Source organism: Cupressus sempervirens, chromosome 4, assembly GCF_028749045.1.
Source record: "Cupressus sempervirens isolate cs-2001-9-10 chromosome 4, ASM2874904v1, whole genome shotgun sequence".
NCBI lineage: Eukaryota > Viridiplantae > Streptophyta > Pinopsida > Cupressales > Cupressaceae > Cupressus > Cupressus sempervirens.
This window is the reverse complement of record NC_143121.1, coordinates 331,014,120-331,034,328: the sequence shown is the minus strand read 5'-3', so window position 1 is coordinate 331,034,328 and position 20,209 is coordinate 331,014,120. Positions and strand designations below refer to the sequence as shown.

Below are 20,209 nucleotides of genomic sequence, written 5' to 3'. Positions count from 1 at the left end.
AAGGAAGAATAACATCTGGCCAAGATATTGACCATCCATTTGGGAAATGCCAGTTCACTCATAATTTAACGTTTCCTCTGAAAGGGTGAGCTTAATCTGAGGATCATCCTGCAGTGAGATCACCCAACGCTTTGGCTGAAATCTCTAGAAGACCAAATTGACATTTTGCACTAGAGCATATTTCTGTATTGCAACATATGAGGGATATTAAAAAGAGTATGGACATCTTGGCAGCTGAGTAGTTCAAATCAAATGATTATTCTGAATAGGTCATCCAAATATTTGTCTATGTTTATCCTGAATAGGTTGTCCTCAATTTGTTTCTTCGAACTTAACAGTTCCGTTTCTGCAGCTATAATGAAGTGTAGCTGGCAATCTAAAGCTTTGGTTTCACATTTCAAGATTATCTATATAGGTCAATCATGTTCTACCTATACCTTGAAGGTTACATAACATGCGAAGATGATAATTGTTAAGTTTAACTAAACACCATTTTGAATATCCTGTATGAATGCTAAATCCTTTATCCTAGCTTAGAGAAGAAATAGCAAGCCCTTCTGAATTAAGCTTCTGTTTCTGGGAAAAAAGAAAGTGTTGAAAACAAGGTTTCTCATCTTTTCTTTTTTTTAATATCTTGATGCATCACTTTTGCAAATTCTGAAAAAACTGGATTGAAATTGCACTCAGTAATTACAATAGTAGCATGAATATCTATGCGTCTTTGCAATCTTGCCTCGCTTAAATCTCCACCACATATCTCTAGTTTTAAATTTTAAGACATCAAAACTTCTTTTCATCTGAAAAATAGAATATGCATGTCTGGCTTATCAAAGGTTGAACTCATTTTAACTAATTATGTCATTATGTGATTATTTTCAATTCTTAATAATAATCTACAGATTTGACATTACACTATGCTGTTCGTATTTTATGCTTGGGATATTTTCTCTTTTACAAAAAATGCTTCCTGTGTTTGGTTATAACCCAGGGGCCTCCTTTAGTTGGAACTGCAAGGTATGATATGGGAGCAATCTGTTTACCAGAGCATGCCGATAGACTCCAACATCTTGTAAATGATGCTGTGGAAAAAGGTGCTGAGATAGCAGTTAGAGGAAAGTTGTTTTTTGGAAGTTTGGGAAGTGATGTAGTGGGTCAATTCTACCCACCTACAGTATTACTTAATGTGAATCATTCAATGCAGCTTATGCAAGAAGAGGTACTTTGTTTGAACATCATGTTTTTTTATATTTTATTAGTTCTTTGTCTGAGACAGCAAGGCTAAGCTCTGCCCAATATATTTTTTCAAAATTCCTGAGAAATCCTTGTACTTTTTATGAATCAGATTTTTGGGCCAATAATTGCGATAATGAAGTTCAGCTCTGATGAGGAGGCCATAGCATTGGCTAATGATACAAACTTTGGTCTTGGATGTGCTGTATTCTCTGGAAGTCAACGTCGAGCAAGAGCAATAGCATCAAGGATATATTGTGGATTTTCTGCAATCAATGACTTTGCTTCAAACTATATGTGCCAGGTGTTTTATATTTCTAGCCTTGATTCTGATGTTATGCCTTCCTTTTACATGCGTCTCTTTTTCAGAATCCTAAGTTATTGCCAACTTTTTCTTCAGAAACAATGCAAAATTGGTAGGCACATAATATGATTTATTTGTTACATTTATTCTATATAGCAATTTCTCAGAGTATAGAAAACCAGGTTTGAATATAATTAACGAATAGAGTACTAGCTTTTCCCATATTGGCAGATACAAGTACAACACAATATAAAGCTTCTCTACTCTCTTAGAACAAGTCTAAATCTACCCTTAGCACAAAGTGTCCAACATTGTGCTTTACATTGTGTATAATTTAATTGTTTTAAAGAAAAATATCATATTAATGTTAACCATTTTCTATATTGTTTAGGAGCCATTAGCTATTGGTTAATGTGGCTATGCTTTGAGTCTTATATTATCTACACATGGCCATGGATAAACAAATGACAAACTTATCAATTCTAGGAAAGAAGACAAATGCCCAGACACAAAGAATACTTTAAAACATAAGAATGGAATACAAATTAATCAGAAGATAAGGCGATTTTGACACTAGAATGTACCGATTTGTATTTGTGCCATATAGCAGCTAGCTGTAGATAGGAATGTGTTGATGTCGGTTTTGTACCACTACATAGCATATAGCAATTGAACACTTGATATGGGATATCAAACATTCAATTCCTCTCTTGAAAAGTTAATACTCATGAAGACATGAGAAAAACTCCAATGTTCCTTACACCTGTGGATACTAAGTTATCGATGTGATTTGCTAGTAATCACGTAGGCAGCCTTACGTTGTTCATTCAAGGATAATTTGGGTTTTAGGTTTATGGTGATGATGATGGGTTTGTAAAATATACGAGTGCTAGATAATGTTGATGGTGGTGATGATGGGGGTGTGTTTACCAATGATGCTTCTCCTTACTTACTTCCTCAAAGCTCCAAATACTAAACTACTCATTGCTCTACTCGTACTCTTATCAATGGAAATATTGGCAAATGGACGGGGATCAAATCTAATGAAAGCTAACCAACGGCTCTACCTCCATAAATGCAATGATTCAAGGGAAAAGACTAGTTTACGATGCAAGGCTTCCTAACAAGCCGCTAGGATGCTAGTGGCCTAGTTATAGATCCCTATCAAACATCCACTAATATCATAATCTTCTCTTAGTACATTTTCATCATTTTCTAGTTGATTTGGAATATCAAGGCCTCTCCATCTGATTGCTCTCATCATGTTCATTGACAATCTTGAGAAAGCTAACTTTCTCACATGAAAGTCACCTTGGGCATTGGCCCAAAAATCTTCTATAGTAGGAACATGTTTAAATGTATTTCCGTGAGATGCCTTGATAAGACCATATGGATCGAATCCTTGCCTTGCTCTATACCATCCTAGATGATACCATTCTAATTCTTGCTCCGCAATTGCAAACGCGACAGGATAGGGACAACTATCATTGCTGATTCCAAATGAGAAGGTAATCCCTATCTCACCTTTAAGTTTCATTGTTTTGTCATAATGCTCAAGATGTCTAGCCAACTCCATCAAAACTACCTTGTCAGGTGGGTACCTTGGAAGTCTCTTGGGATAAACTGTGCTTCCTGCTACTCTAATATAAGTGAATTGTGGAAATTGGATGAACCAACTCCCATACTTCTTAACTTTTGCTTCTGCTTCCGATGAGAGCCTCTTAGTAGGTGTCCCTTGTAATACCCTTACCTTCTTCATGGCAAAGGCATCACAAAACATCTTATAATCTTTGTTGTTGTGCAAGCAAAGCTGTGGATAACACTCATGCACCAAACATTGCTCCGACCCATTGCCAATTACTCCTAAGGCCTTAAGTCCAGGTTTTTCATACATTCTCGCAATCAGATAGAAAAGATAGGACCCATATAATGTTGCGCTTGCATTGATCAGGTCAAAAGGCATCCTCCTTTATGCAAATGTTCCCCACTTCGTGGTGAAAGCTGTCTTCAATCTATCTTCTTCTTCAACAATTACTTGATTGTACCCCGAATATCAATCCATAATGACATCATCTGTGCTCCATTTACAATTTGCAAGACCTCATCTAGTGATGGCAATGGATAATTATCCTTTTTTGATGCTCTATTCAAATTCTTGAAATCGACACATAACCTTATTTCTCCTTTTTTCTTCCTAATTGGGACAAGACTAGCGACCCACTTTGAATTCGTTACTGGGAAGATGATCCACGCATTTAGTAGCTTCTTTACTTCTTGGAATATCAATGGTTCTAACAAAGGATTGATTGGCCTTTGTCGCTGCCTGAATGGCTTACTTCCTTCAGTGGAATTGTGTGTGTGATGATGGATGGATCATATGTTTTCAAATCTTCATATCCCCAAGCAATTACATTTGGGAATTCCTTCATCAAACTCAGTATATTTGCCTTTTCCTTAGCTGTTCAAACTTTCCCAATATGAACTATTTTGGGACAATCCTCTGTTCCCAAATTTACCTTTTCACATTCATCATCCCTTGTGGGTTGATATTACACTTTGTTGAATTTGTCCATGTCAAATATTCTTTCTAACTCAATCATTCCCTTTGGAATTGTATTTGTCTTCAAGCTTATAATTCCTTCTAAATTGATCTCTGCTTCTTCATCCACTTCACCATCGATAATTTGTGCTGTAAAGACATCTGAATTGGTCAAGAATTTGAGGATATGTCTATCATCTTCAAACACCTGGAAGTTCTTGACATTATCTAGTACTGATAGGACCGATGCTTACTTGACCCCAAATTTCTTCAAAGTCGTCCAACTTAATTGGTGCTAGTGAGCTTGCAGCTTGTGCGAGGGCATTAGTCACCTGATTGTTTGCTGTATAGCTAAACTTGATATTGAAGGCATCAAAGTCCTCTATCAAATCCCAAACGTTGTTTCTATATCTCTTCAATCTCTTGTCATGGCAAGCGAACTTTTGCTTTATCTTCTCAATTACTAATTATGAATCTCCGAGTACATGAAGTACCTTGGCACCTTTCTTGATAGCACACAACAAGCCTAAATTCAAAGCTTCATATTCTACCATATTGTTAGTGCATGGGAATTGCAATCCATGTGCCTCCAAATATGTTGCCCCTGTCGGGCTGATTAACTCAAATCTAGCCCCAGCTCCCTGCTTAGTTTTGGAACCACCGAACCTTAGAGTCCATACTCCATCACTTTCTTGATACCCCTTTTGGGAACCTTTGGATTTGTCTATTTCATTACTTTTCTTCATTTCCAAGTTGGGTGGTGTAATTTGGTTCTTTGTTTCACCCATCATGCTACTTTCTGCTTGATCAGCTTGTAAAGTTTCAAGCCTTTGTTTGCCATGTTGATCATCTTGTTTTAGTACCCCTAGGATTCTCTTCTCTACTTGTTCTAAGGCAACTGTGCACAAGGTGCAGGATAGTTCTGAATGGAAGGCACTATGGATTTTGCACCAGTTTGGCAATAACAAGTCTCTTACTGATGTTTGGTTACCCAACTCTACTCCTTGCTGTACAGTTCTAATCACAAAGTTCTTAAAATTCTTGAACATGCCTTCATCATTGTTTGATGAGGTTTTTGGATCCAACTCAATCAGGATCTCAGGGGAATCCCTTCCTTCACTTATGATATTCATTGTCAACACTTCTGTCTTCTTAGGTCTATATGTGTTCATACTTGTTTCTGCAAACAATATTTCATTTGATTCCGCATACTTAGTAACTGTCAATCTCAACCTTGGGGTGCTATTGATTTTGATTTGGTTGGCCAGTCCTCTCCACGGGAGCCACATGTGAGAAAAGTCAGTTGCCATGTATCCATTCAACCTTTTGGCCCAATGCCTACCTAGGATCAATCCATAGGTATCAGCCACATCTACCATTGAAATATCTACCATGTGTTCCATCCTTGGATCAGATGCCAACTGCATGTGTATGCTATGTGGCTCACCTACCATCGACACTTCGATCTTATCCAATTGGGTAACATTTCTGTTTGATCCCAAAGGTGTGATTCCCAAACTTAAACAAATATTCAAAGGCATGGCATTACTCTATGCTCCTGAATCTATCAAACAATTATGAAGAAGCTTCCCAAATATCCTTACTGAGAGCAAGAATGGGGTTGGCTCATCTTTCCCTTGATAACTACTGGCATCTTATATACTTGCTTTGGCTTTACTCCGAAATCTGTTGGTTTAACTACCTCTTCTTTCTTCACCGTTTCCTTATTATTTACTAGGTCTTGACTCCTTTGAGTTTGTTGTTCCACCAGCGTTGATCCTTGAGCCACATAAACTGTTTGAGGCCCTGACTATCTGTTACAACTGTTAATGTTGCCATATGCAATCTCTTGTGTAGAGTTCTCTATCTCTATGTATGGAATCTCTTTAGATGAATATGTCATGTTCCCTCCTGGAATGTCTTGGATCACATGCACTGAGTTAGAAGGAGGCCTCCCTTGACTATGCGTTATTGCACTTTGAGTGTGAGACCCTTGTGATTTGTTATCCTTCAAACTGTTAAGGAATGTATCTCTAATCTCCATTATCTTCAACAATTCAAACAAAGGCAGATTGATTTTGATCTTCTTCGTCTCCTCTGTTACACTCTACCTTAATATTTTCAAACTCTACCCTAATATTTTCAACTCATCATTATTCACATCATTGTTTCCTATTCTTCCCCTATTTGCTTCTTGTGTTGATTGGACACTCTGTGATCCTTGAACGTCCTGATTGTTTTGTTGCGTACTTTCTTGAGAACTATGTTGTCCACTTCGATTGTTATGGTTACCATGTCTGTACTCGGGTGCATCCCTTGAAGAATTTGGTACGTTACTTGCATTGGGGTGTGGAGGTGTATTGAAATTGTTTGGAGGTATGGAGGACGTGAAGGGTCCATCATTCCTCTTATTGTTTCTCTAATAAAACCTTGCATTGGTAGCCGACTGTTGAAATGTTTGGTTTCCACTTGTCCCTTGAAGGTGTGGAGGTGTATTGAAATTGTTTGGAGGTATGGAGGACGTGAAGGGTTCATCATTCCTCTTATTGTTTCTCTAATAAAACCTTGCATTGGTAGGTGATTGTTGAAATGTTTGGTTTCCACTTGTCCCTTAAACTAGAACAGTGTTGCTCAAAGGTGGGAAAGAATCCGGCCCATTGTTATATCCATTTTGATCTATTACCTCACTAATTGGCCCTTTGGCTGACTTGGGAGGAAATCTCCCTTGGTGTTCTTCATATGCTTCAAATTCTTGTGGAAATGAAATCTCCTCAAAAGTCAAGCATTGATCATATCCCGAGGATGGGACAATTTCATACCCCGTGACCTTAATATCTTCTTGGTTGTTTGACTCATTTGTTATGTTCTGAAACAGGTTAGATGCCCTCTTGAACTCAGCACATCCTAACTCCAAATGTTGAATAGTCTGATGGAATTTGCAATATTTAGATATGGCGGACTCGGCTAGAAATATTCTATCCACCTGCCTACTATCCGTTGAGGCCTGATTATCCAGTGGTGACACCATATTTCCATTGTTTGAGCCTGTGTTCCACGTCCTCTTTTGGTTAGACTGATTGTTATATCCTTTATCTTGTGGCTGGCTATTCCCTTGATGATTGTTATTTTGATAGTTCCTTTGATAACCACCACCTTGGTTGTTTCTTTGGTGGTCTCTATCCTGATAGTTTCTTTGGTATCCGCCTTCTTGATGATTCCTTTGATACCCTCCTTGATAACTTCCACCTTGATTTTGATAATTATTTCCTTGATTGTTTCAATGGGAACTTTGGAGTTGATTGTTTTGATTTCTCAAATAAGTAACTTCTATAGATAACTTCTTGACTTGCTCAATCAATTCCTTCATTTCCTTCTTTTCTTGTTGCGTTCTTGTGGATGAACTTGCACTTTGCAAATAAACTAGCATTGGTGGTGGTGCCTGAGACAATGGAGGTCTTGGATGTACCACCAACTAATCTGTAGGTCTCTAGTATGTAAGTTGTGGTACTGGATTGTTTGGATACCTAACACTTGGAGGTTCTATTCCTTGTTGGCCCAATTGCTTCCTTATTTTGATTGTTTTAGTGTAAGCCTCATTTAACGTTGTGGGAGCAAGATTCACCATCCTTGTAAACATAGCTGTCTGACTATCTAAGGCACTGTAATATGCTTCTAAAGCACTTGCCTCCTGCATTGTGTAAGGGGCTTGCAATCTTGTATAGGCGTTATGGAAACGATTGTTGAAGGAACTTATTGACTCTTTATCGTGTCTTCTAATGTCCACAAACATTCTATGTAACTCCAATGTTGTGGTGGGCATGCCAAATTTTGCAGTAAAAGCTTCTCTAAGATGAACCCATCCTGTTATAGATGACACTGGCAAATTGACGAACCAGTAGTAAGGGTCTTCTCCCAATGAATAAGGGAAAAGTTGGTACGCTACATCCTCATGTTGAATCCTTCTGTTGCACAATGCATCTTCAAACACTTTGATATGCTCCTCCGCTATACGATTAGGGTCATTAACAAAGAACTTGGAGCAGAATCCCACCAAATTCTTCAGTAGATCATGATATTGTTAGAATGAAATGGGTGAGGCATTGTTTTTAACCCATGGTGGTCGAGCCATCACTGCGTGATTGACTTGAGCTTGAACTGGTTGACTACTTGAGGAGCTAGCCAAACTTGGAGTATTAGCTACCAAATGATTCCTTGATTTCTTATGAAATTCTAACACAAGTAAATCCTCTTCCTGGTTTGGCATAGATCTTAGTATCCTTTGCCTCCTATCAGATTGCAAGTTCTCAAACCTTTCAGGGGAGAAAGACCCAATTCTTCTATCTAGCTTGACTATAGTTCAGACCCGATTGATTTTCTAATTTGAGTTTTCCTTAAGAGCGGCCTAAGCTTGTTTTCGTGCTTTCCTTGCTCTTTCAAGCTTCCTTTCTAGTTGTCTTTGACATTCCAACCTCTTCTGAATTTTCCTTTCAATAGCTCGTGCTTTCTTTTCTTCTTGGTTCAATACGTCAACGGTGTCCAGATACTCTCTAGTATTTTCACTTTCCTCCCAAGCAGTTGAGCACAAGCTAGCTACAATATTTTCTTGGAGTGTTCCCCAAGTTTCTCTAGGTTGATTTGATCTAGGAAGCACCATCCTTCATCATAGTTAAATACCAACAATTCCTTAAACAAAGCACTTTCAGGCCCTCCTGGCGCTAGATAATGTTGATTGCGCGAGGAGGATATGTATACTAGTAGTGTTTCTGATTTTAAAAGTTGTTCCTAGAATGAATTCCAATTCAGCCCTCCTTCTAGCGCTAGATAATGTTGATGTCGGTTTTGTACCACTACATAACATATAGCAATTGAACACTTGATATGGGATATCAAACATTCAATTCCTCTCTGGAAAAGTTAATACTCATGAAGACATGAGAAAAACTCCAATGTTCCTTACACCTGTGGATACTAACTCAGTTATTGATGTGATTTGCTGGTAATCACGTAGGCGGCCTTACGTTGTTCATTTAAGGATAATTTGGGTTTTGGGATGGTGGTGATGATGGGGGTGTGTTTACCAATGATGCTTCTCCTTACTTCCTTCCTCAAAGCTCCAAATACTAAACTACTCATAGCTCTACTCCTACTCCTATGAATGGAAAAATTAGCAAATGGATGGGGATCCAATCTAATGAAAGCTAACCAGCAGCTCTACCTCCATAGATGCAATGATTCAAGGGAAAAGACTAGTTTACCATGCAAGGCTTCCTAACAAGCCGCTAGGATGCTAGTGGCCTAGTTATAGATCCCTATCAAACATCCACTAATATCATAATCTTCTCTTAGTAGATTTTCATCTTCGAGTTGATCTGGAATATCAAGCCCTCTCCATCTGATTGCTCTCATCATGTTCATTGACAATCTTGAGAAAGCTAACTTTCTCACATAAAAGACATCTTGGGCATTGGCCCAAAAATCTTCTATAGTAGGAACATGTTTAAATGTATTTCTGTGAGATGCTTTGATAAGAGCATTAGGATCAAATCCTTGCATTTCTCTATACCATTCTAGATGATACCATTCTAATTCTTTCTCCGTAGTTGCAAAGACGACAGGATTGGGGCAATTATCATTGCCGATTCCAAACGAGAAGGTAATCCCTATCTCACCTTTAAGTTTCATTATTTTGTCATAATGCTCAAGTTCTCTTGCCAACTCCATCAAAACTACCTTGTCAGGTGGGTACCTTGGAAGTCTCTTGGGATAAACTGTGCTTCCTGCTACTCTAATATAAGTGAATTGGAGAAATTAGATGAACCAACTCCCATACTTCTCAACTTTTGTTTCCGCTTCTAATGAGAGCCTCTTAGTAGGTGTCCCTTAGTAAGAGTAGATGGATGGTTGCCTGGTGATATTAGTGGATGTTTGATAGGGATCGATAACTAGGCCACTAGCATCCTAGTGGCTTGTTGGGAAGCCTTGTTTGGTAAACTAGTCTTTTTCCCGTGAATCATTGCATCTATGGAGATAGAGCCGCTGGTTAGCTTTCATTATATTTGATCCCTGTCCATTTGCTAATCTTTCCATTCAGAGGAGTAATAGTATAGCAAGTAGTTGAGTAGTCAGATATCATTCTAAGAAAGTTAGGAAGGTAAAAGTCATTAGAACATTATCACCCCCCTCCATCAGCACCATCATCAACATTATCTGGGACTCATACAAAATCATCACTATCATCCCAAAGTCCAAGTTATCCTTGTTAGGCTGCCTATGTGATTACCAACAAATCACATTGATATAACTGAATTAGTATCCACAGGTGTAAGGAACATTGGAGTTTTTCTCATGTCTTCATGAGTATTAACTTTTCAAGAGAGGAATCGAGTGTTTGATATTCCATATCAAATATTCAATTGCTATATGTTATGTAGTGGTACAAAACTAACATCAACATCAATTGAAATTTATTCTAGGAACAACTTTTGAAATTAGAAACATGACTGGTATACATACCCTCCTCCTCGCGCAATCAACATTATCTAGTACTAGAAAGAGGGCTGAATTGGAATTCATTCTAGGAACAACTTTTGAAATGAGAAACACTACTGGTATACATACCCTCCTTGCGCAATCAACATTATCTGGTGCTAGGAGGGCCTGAAAGTGTTTTGTTTGAGGGTTCGTCGGTATTCAATTATGAAGAAGAATGGTGCTTCCCGGATCAAATCAACCTAGAGCAACTTGGGGAACACTCCAAGACCATATTGTAGCTAGTTTGTGCTCAAGTGCTTGGGAGGAAAGTGAGAATACCTAGACACCGTTGACGTATTGAATCAAGAAGAAGAGAAAGCACGAGTTATTGAATGGAGAATTCAGAAAAGGTTGGAAAGTCAAAGAGAACAAGAAAGGAAGCTTGAAAGAGAAAGGAAAGCATGAAGACAAGCTCAGGCTGCTCTTCTTGGGGAAAATTTAAATTAGGAAAATCAATTGGGTTTGAACTATAGTCAAGCTGGATAGAAGAATTGGGTCTTTCTCCCTTGAAAGATTTGAGAAATTGCAATCTGATAGAAGGAAAAGGATACTGAGATCTACACCACACTTAGAAGAGGATTTAGTTGTGTTAGAATTTCATAAGAAATCAAGGAATCGTTGGGTAGCTGATACTCCAAGTTTGGCTAGCTCCTCGAGTCAACCAGGTCAAGCTCAAGTCAATCAAGCGGCGATGGCTAAACCATCATGGATTCAAGACAATGCCTCACCCATTTTGTTGCAAAATTATCATGATCTGCCGAAGAATCCGACGGGATTCTGCTCCAAGTTTTTTTTTAACAACCCTAATCGTATAGTAGAGAAGCATATCAAAGTATTTGAAGATGCATTATGCAACAGAAGGATTCAACATGAGGATGTAGCGTGCAAGCTCTTCCCTTATTCATTGGGGGGTGACCCTTGCTATTGGTTTGTCAATTTGCCAGTGTCATCTATAACAGGATGGGTTCAACTCAGGGAAGTGTTTATTGTGAAATTCGGCATGCCCACCACACCATTGGAGTTGCATAGGATGTTTGTGGACATTAGGAGACATGATAAAGAGTCAATAAGTTCCTTCAACAATTGTTTCCACAAAGCCTACACGAGATTGCAAGCCCCTTACACAATGACGGAGGTAGGTGCTTTGGAAGCATATTACAATGCCTTAGATAGTCAGACAACTATGTTTACAAGGATGGTGAATTCTGCTCCCATGACGTTGAATGAAGCTTATACTAAAGCAATTGAAATAGGGAAGCAATTGGGCCAACAAGGAATGGAACCCCCAAGTGGTGGTAGGTATCCGAATAATCCAGTTCCAGAACTTACTTACCAGGCACGTACAAATCAATTGGTGATACATCCGGGACCTCCATTGTCTTAGGCACCACCATCGATACTAGTTTACCTGCAAAGTGCAAGTTCATCCACAAGAACACAAGAAGAAAAGGATGAAATGAAGGAATTGATCGAGCAAGTCAAGAAGTCGTCTACAGAAGTTGCTTATTTGAGAAATCAAAACAATCAACTCCAAAGTTCCCATAGAAACAATCAAGGAAATAATTATCAAAATCATGAAGGTAATTATCAAGGAGGGTATCAAATAAATCATCAAGAAGGTGGATACCAAAGGAACTATCAAGATAGAGACTATCAAAGAAACAACCAAGGTGGTGGATATCAAAGGAACTATGACAATAATAATCATCAAGTTAACAACCAGCGGCAAGATCAAGGATATAACTATCAGTCTAACCAAAAGAGGACGTGGAACACATGCCCAAACAATGGAAATGTGGTGTCGCCACTGGATTATCAAGCCTTAGCGGATAGTAGGCCGGTGGGTAGAATATTTCTTGCCGAGTCCGCCATGTCTAAATATTGCAGATTCCATGAGATTGATCAACAATCGGAGTTAGGACGTGCTGAGTTCAAGAGGGCATCTGACTTGTTTCAGAACATAATAGATGAGTCAAACAACCAAGAAGATATGAAGGTCACAGGGTATGAAATTTCCCATCCTCGGGATACAATTAATGCTTGACTTTTGAGGAGATTTCATTTCCACCAGAATTTGAAGCATATGAAGAACACCAAGAGAGATTTCCTCCCGAGTCAGCCAACAGACAATTAGCGAGGTAATAGATCAAAATGGGTATAACAATGGGACGAATTCTTTCCCACCTTTGAGCAACACTGTTCTAGTTCAAGGGACAGGTGGAAACCAAACATTTCAGCAACCGGCTAGCAATGCAAGGTTTTATCAGAGGAACAATAAGAGGAATGATGGACACTTCATGTCCTCCATACCTCCAAACAATTTCAATACACCTCCGCACCCGAATGCAAGTAACGTACCAAATTCTTCAAGGGATGCACCCGAATACAAACATGGTAACCATAATAGTGGAAGTGGAACACAAAGTATGCAACATAACAATCAAGATGTTCAAGGATCACAGAATGTCCAATCAACACAAGAGGCAAATAGAGGAAGAGCAAGAAACAATGTTGTGAATAATGATGCGTTGAAAAAATTAGGACAAAGTGTAATAGAGGAGATAAAGAAGATCAAAATCAGTCTTGCTTTTTTTGAATTGTTGAAGATACGGAGATTAGAGATACATTCCTTAATAGTTTGAAGGATAAGAAATCACAAGGGTCTCACACTCAAAGTGCAATAACACACACTCAAGGGAGGCCTCCTCTTATTTCAGTGCATGTGATCCAAGACATCCTACGAAGGAACACTTCGAATTCATCTCAAGGGATTTCATACAGAGAGATAGAGAACTCTACACAAGAGATTGCATATGGCGACATTAGTAGTTTCAACAGACAACTAGGGCCTCATCCATTTTGTGTGGCTCAAGGATCAACATAGGTGGAACCACAGACTCAAAGGAGTCAAGACCCGGTAAATAATAAGGAAACAGTGAAGAAAGAAGAGGTAGTTCAACTGACAGATTTCAGAGTAAAGCCGAAGCAAGTACATAAGACGCCAGTGGTATATTATCAAGGGAAAGATGAGCCAGCCCCATTCCTGCTATTAGTGAGGATATTTGGGAAGCTTCTCCATAATTGTTTGATAGACTCAGGAGCATCGAGTAATGTCATGCCTTTGAATATTTGTAGAGGTTTGGGAATCACGCCTTTGGGATCAAACAAAAGGGTTACCCAATTAGTCGTTTAGTTTAGGTGTTGTGAGGGAGCTCGATTTGATTTGCATCAAGTCATTTGAATTGGGATCTTTTTAGCTTCCCTTAGTTGGAGAGTAGTTTTGGTTTTGGGCCTTTACAAGTGCAAAGGGGGTCCATGTTATCACTTGTGGGCGACGTGTGTAGATTTTACATTTTTGGTGACAAAATAGAGTCTATCTTGTTCATTTCTTGAATGCATTTGGTAAAGTTCATAGGTTAAAGGATTTGGTTAGTTGTTAGTACATGGTAGGACTTGTACTAAATTTGGGTCGAATTCGATAGAGGTTCTTAAGTTATCTCTGACATGGTTACAACATTCTACTCACACTTAATTGCTCTTAGTTGTTGGTGTTTTGAAGTGAAGTTGACCTTGGTAAAAATCATACACCTGCTTTAGCGCCACTGTGGTTTTCCAAAGCCTCTGCAAGCTTCTTTGCCCGCAAGCCAAACAAAAGATTGAGAAAAAGAGAAATATCAAAAAAAAAAAAGAAACAAAAGAATTTATACAAAGGAAAGGCGGTATCAAAGTGAAAATAAAGATGAAATTTGGTTCAAGCGTGTGTAATCATCTTTACGGGTGCTATAAAAATAATCACTTAAGGTAGGACCATGATTGTGGTGCCACAACGATAACTCCGTTGGGGCTATAGACGCTCGACTAGCAACGGGGCTCTATACTGGTTGCTTTTGAAGTAAGGCTATTTATAATAGCTAATTTTAATGGATCTAAGAGATTATCAAGTTCTTGTCGAGTGGGGAATCAATTATTTGCACACACATGAGTAACTTATGGTCAAGATGCTTAGGATCACCTTGAGAGTTCTTTCCCTTGTTGAGTGCTTGTCCTTAAGTAGATTTTCGGATAGGTCGTCCTAAGATTCTTTGTTCTAAGTTACTTATTTCTTGAAATGTTCAGGAACATTTTTTAGGGTTGATGCTAGATGTTGTGAGGTTTTCATACCATCGCCCCAAAATTTTTGGGGACCCACTTTTTCAGGCAAGCCTTGGCAATTTTCGTGGATTTTTTGCAAATTTTTAAGTTGCCTTATCAAATTTTTTGGAGTTGTCCAAAAGTTTTCGATTTGAAAATTTTACACTATGGACGCCTTCGGGCCAAGAGGGATGTGGTTAGATTTATTTTTTCACTTAGTGCAGAACTTGATTTTCTAGAACAGGGAATTTTATCCTTAGCCCAAACAAAATTCAAAAGCAACATTTTTTTCGATGGTTAGAACCAGTGTTACGGGACTCGGACTCGCCTCTGACTCGGAAAGTCAAAATCCGACTCGGACTCGGACTCGGACTCGGCCAGGACTCGGAAAATCATACAAGTATAATAACAAACTTTTGAAGGAAAAAATTGAATAACATAATATAAAGTTGAAGATTTAAGATTTAAGATTCAATCTTTAATAGATTCTTGACATGCCACATCATTTTCAGAATTCATATACATTGTAAAAAACATCTTATGGAAATCTCTATCTTTTAAATTTTTTTTTTAAAAAAAAAATTAAATTTGTTTTTTTTAAATTGAAAAAATCAGAGTCCTGGGCTTTGGACTCGCCCAGGACTCGGCAAGTCCACGTGGACTCTGCCAGGACTCGGCTGAGTCCGAGTCCAGAGGCAGATTGCCTCAGAAACATGGACTCTGCCTCGGACTCGCAGAGTCCTGGCATGAATCGGCAAGTCCCGTAACACTGGTTAGAACAATATTCGATAGGATAAAATTGCAAAATTTTGGACTTAGATGGATATTGGAAATTGGAAATAATTGTATAGTCTTGAGCATTTTCAAAATGATTTTTTTTAAAGATTTAATTGTTTTGGAAAATCTTTGAATTTTTTAGGGAAGGGAGAAATTTTTGATAGTGAAATTAAAATTGGAAAATCAATTTTGAATGCTAGAAAAATGATTTATTTTGGTTAGAAAATTAAATTGCATTGCAAAATTGAAAGTGGATTAAGTTACAAAATTGAAAGTGGATTAAATTGCAAAATCTCATTAAATATGTTGAAATATTGCTTAGGAGATTTTTAAATGTCAAAAGAAATTGGTAATTTGGAATTGAAAATTGATTTTAGCTTGCTAAATTCAATTTTAATGATATTTTAATTGCTAAAACGGTTTTTAAATGAAAATTTTGACATCTCTTAGGCTTTCCTTGTTTTATTTTGCAATTTTTGATCAAATTTAGCAATTAAATGAGTTAATTTCACTTTGAGCTAAGTAATTTTAGCATGACATTTAAATCTGGGCCATTAATAAAGATGCTAAGTTAATTTTGCTTTCCTCCATGGCAAGTCGGCCAGCTTGGAGGGACATGGAAATTTTGGTGTAAGAGGGGCTCCCCCCTCTCTCATCTCATTCCATCTTCCTCGTCCTCATGTGTTGAGTGATTTTTCTCTAGAAGGGCAGCTTGCAGACTTGGGCGATTAATTTGGGCAGATTTTTCCTTGCTTGGTGGCATTTTTCTTGTTCTATCTTGGGCAAATTACTGCCCTAGGCGATTTTGGAGCAGATTTGAATTTCCTCTAGCTTGGGCGATTTTTTGAAGTCTGATTTTCTTTCCAAAAGCTACGAATTTCTGCACTAGATTTGGGTGATTTTATTTGATAAAGGAGGCTATGTGATCCAAGGGTTTGATTTTTGCAAATGTGGGCAATTTCAAGGAGGTCAAAGTTCTAATTTTTGCTAGGGCATCATTGTTTGCAAGGAGGCTTGAAATTTTCGGAATTTGATCCAAATTCAAAGACAGCCCGATTATTGGTAAAGACAAAATTAAGATAAAATTCTATTCATTTTAGAGGTGAAGATTGGTTTAAAGGTAGATTCCACTTCTTATTCTTGCTTGGTTTGTTTGCCTTATATTCTTCTTGCATTCATTATCCACCACTTCATCATCCCATTGATAGGTTGAAGTTTGGAGAGATAAGTGTAGATTTCATGATAGGACACTTGGCGAGGCAGAAATAAGCGAGACCACCTTAGGTTGCAGTTGGGAGATATAAGTGTAGCCCATCCTAAGGTAACAAAGAGGCAGAAATAAGTGGTAGTCCCATCCCTAGGTTGAAGGTTGGAGATTGATAAGTGTAGGGATAGGACTTGGTGAGGCAGAAATAAGCTAGATTCTATCGATAGAAAGATGGTTGGAGATTGATAAGGGTAGTCCATATCACTTAGAATGAAGGGGCAAAAATAAGTGTTTAGGATGGTAGATGTTAGTGCAAGCAAGAACCCAAAGGGAATGAACACGAAAAAAGACAAGGAAGACATGATGCCTAAGAGCACCTTTTTCTCGAAAGAGGCGAATAAGTGATACCAATATTGTTACAGTGAACATGGTCCAGTTAAAGGACAGATTGAAGGACAATCTCCCATGGCAAAGAAAATCTACAAAAGTAGAATTGTACACATGGCGACCTTCCCTCCTACCTTACCTTCTCCAGAATTGGTCATGGAGTGTGCATCCCGGTTTGATATTGTTACCAAGTCCATCATTTTTGATGAAGGGAAGAGAGTGTTAGCCAACATCGACAGACAAGTGGTCGAATAAGCATTTAATATCCCCCAGTACAAAGGCATGACAGTGATAATGATGGATCAGGTGGCCAAGTTATTTTAGGATACATCAAAGCTCACTGTGTCAGCTAGATCACGGGCTTAACTCAAGGTATGCAATTCGAGAACTAGATGTATTTTTTTATTGATGAAATTGAAAATGGAAAAAGAAGATTTGATTGGGTTAGGATCATAAACGAAAATTTAGAATTACAACTTAGGACCGTGCAAAATTGAAAACAATTCTATATGGGGTCCTATCTTTACTATCTAATTGCGAGTGTATGAAAATCTTGGACTTAAGGCCGTAGGAGTAATTGGCAATGGGCCGGGGCAATGTTTGGTGCATGAGTGCTATCCATAGCTTCATTTGCACAACACCAAAGATTTTAAGATGTTTTCTAACGCCTTTGCCATGAAAATGGTAAGGATATTGCAAGGGACACCTGCTAAGAGGCTCTCATCGAAAGCATAAGCAAAAGTTAAGAAGTATGGGAATTGGTTCATCCAATTTCTGCAATTCACTTATATTAGAGTAGCAGGAAGCATAGTATGTCCTAAGAGACTTCCAAGGTACCTGCCCGACAAGGTAGTTTTGATGGAGTTGACTAGGCAACTTGAGCATTATGACAAAATGATGAAACTTAAAGGTGAGACAGGGATTACCTTCTCATTTGGAATTGACAATGATAGTTGACCTAATCTTGTCGCCTTTGCAGTTGCAGAGAAAGAATTAGAATGGTATCATCTAGAATGGTATACAGCAAGGCAAGGATTTGATCCTAACGGTCTTATCAAGGCATCTCACGGAAATACATTTAAACATGTTCCTACTAAATAAGTTTTTTGGGCCAATGCCCAAGATGACTTTCATGTGAGAAAGCTAGCGTTTTCAAGATTGTCAATGAACATGATGAGGGCAATCAGATGGAGAGGCCTTGATATTCCCGATCAACTAGAAGGTGATGAAAATGTGCTAAGAGAAGATTATGATACAGTGGATGGAACGGAGTTGAATCCAGTGGATTGGGATGATCATCAGGATCCTTCCTTGGAGGCAGTTACAAGGACAATGGATCTACACATCAAGTCATGGTAACAATGAGAAGTTAAGGGGATTACAAAGTTAGAAGGTACGTCTTACTTATGAGAAGATGAAACCGGAGGAAAGTCCAGAGGAGTTAGTCGAACAAAAATGTGGGGGCAGTAGCTAGCAGCAAAGAATAGTTAAGAGCAAGAAGAGAAATTTGGAGGTTGAGAAAAGTAAAGAACATCAAGAACCTCTAGCAAAGAAACATAATGTAGCACTGTCAAGGGAGAGCATAATTGAGGCAAGAAGCCAAGAGGATAATTCAAGTGGACAAGAGGAGAGCATCAATGAGACAGAGTTTGGATCAAGATTGGACGAGTTGGGGAAGGTTGCCATCAAGAAGAAACATTTAGGCACCCTTGCCTCCCTCAATGCCTTTATTGGATATGAAAAGGATCATGAGAAGACACTGCAAGCAACAAGCAACATGATGAATTCAGCCGAGCTCAAGATGAAGCATACACTTTGCCCTCCCATGAAGGAAGTCAATGACATGCTAGCCAAGTTCATCACTTTGGCTAAAAGGATGAAAGAAAAGGATAGAACTATATTAGAAGATCATTTGATGTAAGCCCAAGTGGCAAATTCTCATTCTTCTTGGGTAGGATAGGTGTTTGATTTTGATTGGCTACCATTTTGGTGCCTTCTCATTGGTTACCACTTTTCCTTTTTTATATTAGTGCATTGATGAGGTGACATCTTCTCATTGGCCGATGGGGTGGCAACCGTAATTAGGGTTTCTAGGATCCAATCTGAATTTTTGGTTTTGCTTCTTAATCTCTACCGTTGGTTGTAATTTTGGGCCTCTATATAAGGCCATTTGCTGTCATTTGTAAAGGGTCAAAGAAAATTGTTGCTAAGATTATAGCAAAATCGCTTCTCTTTATCATTGTTGTGGCTTGCGTGGTGATTAAGAACATTTGGTGTTATTGCCTGGTTTCTACTTCCAATAGTTAAAGTTAGATTTCCTTTGAAGTTGTTAAAGTAGATTTTATTTTGAGAAGGTTGCTAAGTATGAGTAAGAAGTAGATGGATAATTGCATGTTGATATTAGTGGACGTTTGATAGGGATCTATAAACTAGTCCACTAGCATCCTAGTGGCTAGTTAGGGAGTCTTGTGCGGTAATCTAGTTAGTTTCCCTTGAATCATTGCATCTATGGAGGTAGAGCCGCTGGTTAGCTTTCATTAGATTCGATCCCCGTCCACTTGCTAATCTTTCCATTCATAGGAGTAGGAGTAGAGCAATGAGTAGCTTAGTATTTGGAGTTTTGAAGAAAGAAGTTAGGAGAAGCATCATTGGTAAACACACCCCCCATCATTACCACCATCTACATTATCTGACACTCGTATATTTTACAAACCCATCATCATCACCATCATCCCAAAGTCCAAGTTATCCTTGAGTGAACAACGTAACCTACGTGATTATCAGCAAATCACATCGATATAACTGAGTTAGTATCCACAGGTGTAAGGAACATTGGAGTTTTTCTCATGTCTTCATGAGTATTAACTTTTCAAGAGAGGAATTGAGTGTTTGATATTCCATATCAAGTATTCAATTGCTATATGTTATGTAGTGGTACAAAACTGACATCAACATAATTGAGCAGATAAAGCAAAAGTTCGCTTGCCATGACAAGAGATTGAAGAGATATAGAAACAAAGTTTGGGATTTGATAGAGGACTTTGATGCCTTCAATATCAACTTTAGCTATAAAACAAACGATGAAGTGGTTAATGCCCTCGCA

The 20,209-nt window shown here is 38.4% G+C and overlaps 1 protein-coding gene across 1 annotated transcript in view; it reads left to right on the top strand.

The window, feature by feature from the left end:
- Positions 1-20,209, top strand: part of ALDH22A1 (aldehyde dehydrogenase 22A1) — a 194,195-nt gene that overhangs the window by 153,426 nt on the left and 20,560 nt on the right. Inside the window, exons 11-12 of the mRNA XM_089825110.1 lie at positions 989-1,216; positions 1,343-1,534. Coding sequence (XP_089681236.1) covers positions 989-1,216; positions 1,343-1,534 — 420 coding nt within the window. The remainder of the gene's footprint in view (positions 1-988; positions 1,217-1,342; positions 1,535-20,209) is intronic.